General features: G+C 36.4%; 1 protein-coding gene across 1 annotated transcript in view; it reads left to right on the top strand.

The window, feature by feature from the left end:
* Nucleotides 1-301: 301 nt before the first annotated feature.
* LOC132152166 (rap guanine nucleotide exchange factor 4-like) overlaps nt 302-6,848 on the top strand; it is a 25,426-nt gene continuing 18,879 nt past the window's right edge. Inside the window, exons 1-4 of the mRNA XM_059560925.1 lie at nt 302-457; nt 3,816-3,958; nt 4,924-5,012; nt 6,787-6,848. The exon at nt 6,787-6,848 is cut by the window's right edge and continues 85 nt beyond it. Of these exons, the coding sequence (XP_059416908.1) occupies nt 390-457; nt 3,816-3,958; nt 4,924-5,012; nt 6,787-6,848 (362 nt within the window). The 5' untranslated portion in view covers nt 302-389. The remainder of the gene's footprint in view (nt 458-3,815; nt 3,959-4,923; nt 5,013-6,786) is intronic.

Genomic DNA, 6,848 nt, shown 5'->3' with positions numbered 1-6,848 from the left:
TCTGGATGCAGCATCTGCGCTGACTGCGTGCCCGTCACCATGGTGACAGTGCAGCATCAGCACCTCCGCTGTCATCCATAACCTTCGGATCTTATTTCTTCCTTTTCATTACCAGCTTCCCACTGACTTTTTTTTACCAAGTATGGCAACTGTGTTATTTGATTTTAAGCACAGCACACGATCTAAACCCAATAATGCTTCACTGTTCTGAACGTGACTTGTTCTTCGTGTCAGTGTGTGCAGTCACGCTTGTAAACGTTCGTCGTGCGTGGACGTGGTGACGATGAGTCCACGCCACCGAGTCGGGGAGGGGCGCGAGTCCTGATGCTGATGCGCCCGAGTCGACGAGATCCGCGATCCGCGACGCATTCTCACCGGTCGAGCCGAAGATGGTAGCGATGCACGCCTCTGCGCACTCCATGGCCTCCTCAGAGTGGATCATCTGCCTGGACAAGAGGTGAGAGACACGAGATCAAGTCCGAAAGCGATCTTTACATCCGTTCATTAAATGTCCGGAGGAGCTGCAACAAGGTGAAAGCAGCAGAACGCGCGTTGGTCTGTCCTGCGTCCCCGATGCATCACCTGCGTCTGAATCCTCATCATGTGTAAATGTGCATTTTGTTTTCTGCTAGGATTTTGTTGTGGAAGCTGCTCTGTTTATCCGTCAGCGAGAATGAATGACATGCTTCTGCTGGTGTCACACCATGTGAATTTCTTGCATGCATCCTATTTTTGAAAGACATTTTTTAATCAATTTCTTTAAAAGGTATGCTGCAGCATTAAATCTGCCTTTTTATGACTGTGAAAGAACAATATGCTGCAGGCTATTTAAAACAGAGTTAATAATTAGGCTTTTTGGTTCTGAACTTTAAGATGCATAAACATATTGAACATTACTAAGAATATGTTACTTTCTCCCAGCCCTTCCTAGTCCAGACACAGCCCTGCAGGTTACCATGGCGATGGGAGGGAAAAGTGAGATCACCTTAATGGGTGTGATGGGATTTCAGAGGCTGATGTTTTAATGGACTCTTCAAACATGGTCGAGCACATCATCTTCACACTGATCAATGTAATGGTTCTTAAAGATATCCATGGTCTAATTAACATCCGGCAACAGGATGCATTGTAGAGATCAATAAAATGTGCACACACATAAAGAAAAAAAACAGACTTGACTGTTGGATGATACTGTACTGCATTGTGCTGCTCTGGCAGTTTCTACAGATCACTGACAGCATGGATATACTGACTGAAATGACTCTCTGTCTTATCATTTAAAATTAGGAGCAGTTGGTTGTCTGGTGCTCTATTCTGTTTAATATGCTTGATGATGAAAGGGTTAAATTTTGCTGGGAAGACAGAGAGTGTTAAACTTTCTGTTGCCTGTTACCTTCCCTTCCATTGATGTTAATACTATGCAAAAATATGAAGTCAGAATTGTGATCCCCCACTGAACTGATGCTGTGAGAAAGTGTTATTTTAGAATTATTTATATACTATTATATTATTTATTAATATTTTGCATTCATTTTTTGCTTTCATATGTACAGTTTAATTTAAATTGTACTTTAAGTTTATGTGTTTTTGTCATTTTATTTGTTAGCTTTCATTTATTTTTTTTATTTCAGTTGTTTTAGTACTTCAGTTCAAATTTATTTTATTTCACCAAGGCAACATTTTTATTTTTCATCTAACATTTATATGTTATTTCAGTTTTATTTCAATTAATGAAAATAATTAATTTTATTAGTCTTTGAAATGGTCACATACTGATTCAAGTCAGATTTTCATGTTTAACTTTGAGCATTAAATATCTATACTGTAAGAATAAATCTGCAGAAAAGGGTTAGGGTTAGGTGAGCTATGCATCTAAACTGAAGCCTAAACCTGATGCAAAATTAATAACCTGTGACCCTTCCAACATTGTCAGATTTAACACCTGACATCATTTATTGTATTTTTATCTATTCCAAAAGCAGCAAGAAAGCCAGATGCATTGATTCTGACAGGGTCTAGCATTTAAAAAACTGCAGTTTTAGAGGAACTAATGCCTCTAAAACTGCATCTCTAATGCCTACTGCAAAACCTCTGGAAACTGGTAAGGCAAAAAAATAAAAATCAGATACAGAGCGACACAAAGGGAGAGGAAAGTGCTTTTTCAAAAGACTCTTTAGAGAGCTGAAGAAAGCTTCACAATGTGCTGGAGCTATATGAGAAAAAGAAAGAAACATGGGTGAAAAGAGCGTGGATGAGACTTTGCTTTGCACCGGCGGCCTCTGTGATGCAGTGTCCATTCTGTGCCCAGCAGATGTATGCTGGTAGTGTTTTTTCCACTCCACTGAGTCTCTGCACATAAAAGTCAACAGCACTTTCATCCTCTCACATCCACAGATGCACAGGCGGACTAGTCCGGATCACACGAGATCGACCTGGCGCTGCTCAGCATAACCTGCGGGCAAATAATAAATATAAAACTAGTTCATGTAAATGAAGCTCATCTGGTCTAACTGGATCTGAGTGATACTCTGAATACACACACACACACACACACACACACATATATATATATATATATATATATATATATATATATATATATATATATATATATATATATATATGTATATATATATATATATATATATATATATATGTATATATATATATATATGTATATATGTATATATATATATATATATATATATATATATATATATCAATATACACACACACACACACACATATATATTTATTTATATATTTGTATATTTCCATATATTTTTGTTTCATAAGGGATTACTTAATGTCAGAATGAAAAAATATCTTGTCAGTATATAGTCAGTAGTACAGATATTTTTATGTGTTGTTAAGCATCTTGAGTATCTGATAATTATAATAAAAATATTTATAAAAAAAAAAAAAAAGAATCAGCTTTTTAAAAAAAGGTTTTGGTGTTAAGAAACTGATCTTGGTTTGTTGAAGTTTCAAGACCAGTACTAACAGAGCAGGTTTATTTATTCATTTGATATCTCCTGTGGAACTTCATTAGCTTGATTAGTCTCCATGTGATTTTTGTCCCACTGCCCTCGGTTTGAAAACAAACAAACAAACAAAACATGTCTGTGAAGTCTTAATTTCCTCATGCTGTAATCTCCATAGCAACAAGGCATTTCTGTATAAAAGGGTCTGAATTACAGCATACTGTACTATTATTGTTAAGAGAGGCACCTTGTTCACTCAAGTGTGCAACACACACACACTCACACATGTACCTGTCACTTAATGAGCTGAGAGGTGAGAGCATTGCTATATTTGAGCAAAATGTGAAGAGGATCTTTATGTGCTTGCAGACAGTCTTTCAATCCCTCATACACCATTGGAGAAAAATGCTGCATGACTGAACATATAGCTCATATAAAAATTATATACTTTTGTTTACTCAGAAACCATGGTCAGAAACCAATGCAAATACTTCCAACAGTTCCAAAACTGCAAATAATTATATCAGTTTCTCTTCAAAGATCAATTATTAGTTCAAATCAAGCAACTGTAGTTCTACATTATTTTGGGAAACACTTGTTTTATTAATGTGTTCGTGATTCATAGCTTGTATTTTGACAGGGCAGATGACAAAAACATTAATCTTGATCACGTTAATATACAAGACAGCACAATGTGCTTATTGTAATGGACACAACTTCGTCTGTTCTTGTTATTGTCACATGCATCGCTGCAGGTCAGGATTTTCTTGTTGGTGGGTTTGATAAGAGAGCGTCTACCCAGACCATAATGTCTATTTGTCTGTTTTGTAGACCAGCAGAACGCTCTGGTGAAGATGTGGATATAATTCTGGCTCGGATGAAGGGTGTGAAGGCCTTTGAGAAGTTTCATCCCAACCTGCTGCAGCAGATCTGCATGTGTGGCTTCTATGAGTTCCTGGAGAAAGGCATCACCTGTAAGAAGCACATTTAGAACTGCGTTTTTATCATGATGCTTCCAGATTTTATTCCATTATAAGGTTTTTTGTTTTTTTTTGAGACCCGTTAGAAAATGTGTTTTCAGGTTGCTATAGGAAATACATAAATTTAAATTCTTTTTAATAGGGTTCTTAATATGCATATATGATTATTTAGAGATTAAATAGGTATTTGATAGTACACTACCATTCAAAAGCTTATTTTTTCCAAATAAATTAATACTTTTATTTAGCAAGGAGACAGCAAAAATAATTATAATGGTACAAAAGATTTCTTATTTCAGGGAAATGCTGTGCTTTTAAACATTCTATTCATCAAAGAATTCTAAATTCACAGTTTTTAACACTAAGAATAGTAAGAAATGTTTCTTGGGCACCAAATCAGCATATGAATGATTTCTGATAACTTGAGTATAAAGGCTTCTGACAACTGAGTTTTTCTTTCACAGGAATAAATAACATTTTAAAAGATATTAAAATAGAAAACAGTTATTTTAAATTGTAATAATATCGTACAATATTACAGTTTTTACTGTATTTTTGATCATAAATGCAAACTTGGTGCACATATGAGATATTTCAAAACCCTAAAAAATCTTACCAACTCCAAACTTTTTAAAGGTTGAGTACATTAGAGGTTCTTCATTGGATTCTGGGTAATTTAAAGCATACATAGATGGTTTACCTAATAACTAAAAATGAAATATTCTCTCTGGAACCTGAAAATGTTCTCCTATGGTTTCAGGCTATCAAACTTTGTTATGTTCTAATCGAAAGTGCTATTGTTAAGCATGTAGTCCCGAAGGTTGAATTTGCCACCTAATGAGACAATATGAAGCACATGTTATGTCAATGAAAAGAAGTAGTTTTCCTGCTGACATCACAATGAAGAATTCCTCAGCAATTTGTGGATCAATATTCATAGACTCTGTGTTTGCCTGCAGTGTATCGGCAGGGTGACATCGGTACCAGCTGGTACGCGGTTCTGTCTGGATCTCTGGACGTGAAAGTGTCTGAGACAGCCAACCATCAGGTAAGAGAGAAGCCTCAATCTGCTAGGAGTCCGCTGATATAAGTAGTAGCTTAGCCTACGACCATCATACAGAAACTGCTACAAAGATCCCTGCTGTGAGTAGGCGAATGGTCTGCTGCTGGCCTTGTTAATAGTCTGATATATGAGGACACTGATGCAGTGCTCCTGGGGATGGAATCATTTCTCTGTGAATCCACTGGGAACACAATGAGTCACACTGTCAGATGTGTTTACTGGCCCTAAAGCATGCATCAATCCCACACAACTGAAGAGGGATTTCCAAAGATTCCAGAAGCTTGGCTCAGATTTTGGGCAATCAAAATCAAAGCTCTCATAAACTGCAACATTTCTTATCAATTCTTCCAAAATCTCTTCAACCCATATTCATATTTGACAGCTTCTGACAGTATGTCAGCAATATTTCCTCAGGAATTGACTTAAAACAAAAGTGAATGTTCTCCTGTACTATGAATGAATAATATTTCCCCCTTTGAGTCTGTATATGTATCGTAGCATTCATATGTAAAGCATTCTAGTTGTACTTGATTACATGCATAGAACTGACACAAGGCATCATGTTATGCTTCTCCTTCACACTTCTGCTGTTGCCCTGCAGCTATGAATGTCCTGCGTGCAGCTGAATGTGTGTGTGGTTGTGTCTGCATACAGTATGTGCCTGTGAGAATCCCTGTTTCATTGATGCAATATTAACGGCTTGTGTGTTGCTCCAGATTCATGGAGGGATCCGTTGGGCAATAAGCTATTATCACACTGCTCTGATTAAATGAATGTAAAATGCGAGACAGGGTGTAGAAAAGAGGTGTATTTGTGGATGTAATATGATTCAGTTATGAGTATGTGAGCTTGAGCTTGTGTTTTACTGATCTCAAATCACTTGTTATGTGCAGCGACCTTTTTAAACAACACTAAGCGTATTCCCTTAAGGTGTGCATATATTTACATGAATTAGAAGAGTATTTAAAGTAATAGTTCACCCAAAAATTACAATTAGTTTCAATGCTATTACAATATAATAATAAAGATTTAGGGGTATTTTACAGGCATGTGGAACTTTGAATTTTAAGGAATGGTTGACACACAAATAAAGATATGCTGAAAATATATTCATACTCAGGCCCATCCAAGTTAGAAGAGTTTGTTTCTTCAACTGAACAGATTTGGAGAAAATTAACATTACATCACTTGCTCACCAATGGATCCTCTGCAGTGAATGGGTGCCGTCAGACTAAGAGCCCAAACAGCTGATAGGATCATTGCAAATAATTCACACGAATCCAGTACACCAATTAACATCTTGTGAAGTGAAAATCTGCATATTTGTAGGAAACAAATGTATCTTTAAATGGTCATTTCTGGACAAAATACTGGACAAAAGTCAGTAATCTATTTCTTCCTATTTTGAACGGTTTTGAATTTTTTCTGCTTGTAAACTGTAATTGATCTGTGCAGATTTCTCTCCTGATTCAGATCAGATGACTTTTTCAGAAAGCAGTTTTATTTTAGCCAGATGTAATAGTTCATTACATTCATTTCACAAGACATTAATTGATGGACTGGAGTCCTTGTGGACTTGTGCTGTTTGGACATTCTGACGGCACCCATTCACTGCAGAGTGATGATGGCACAGATTTAATTTTGTACAAATCAGCATAACTATTCCTGAAAGATCTTTATAATTACCTTGCAAATATGTTATGGTCTTTCTCTCTGTTTGTCTTGCACTCTTCTTAATATATTCTTCTTTTTTCTGTAGGATGCTGTAACGATCTGTACTTTGGGAGTGGGGACAGCATTTGGAGAGTCAATTCTGGATAA

This window comes from Carassius carassius, chromosome 10 (assembly GCF_963082965.1).
Source record: "Carassius carassius chromosome 10, fCarCar2.1, whole genome shotgun sequence".
Classification (NCBI taxonomy): Eukaryota; Metazoa; Chordata; class Actinopteri; order Cypriniformes; family Cyprinidae; genus Carassius; species Carassius carassius.
Note: the sequence above shows the minus strand (reverse complement) of the source record. Positions and strands in the feature narration are given on the sequence as shown.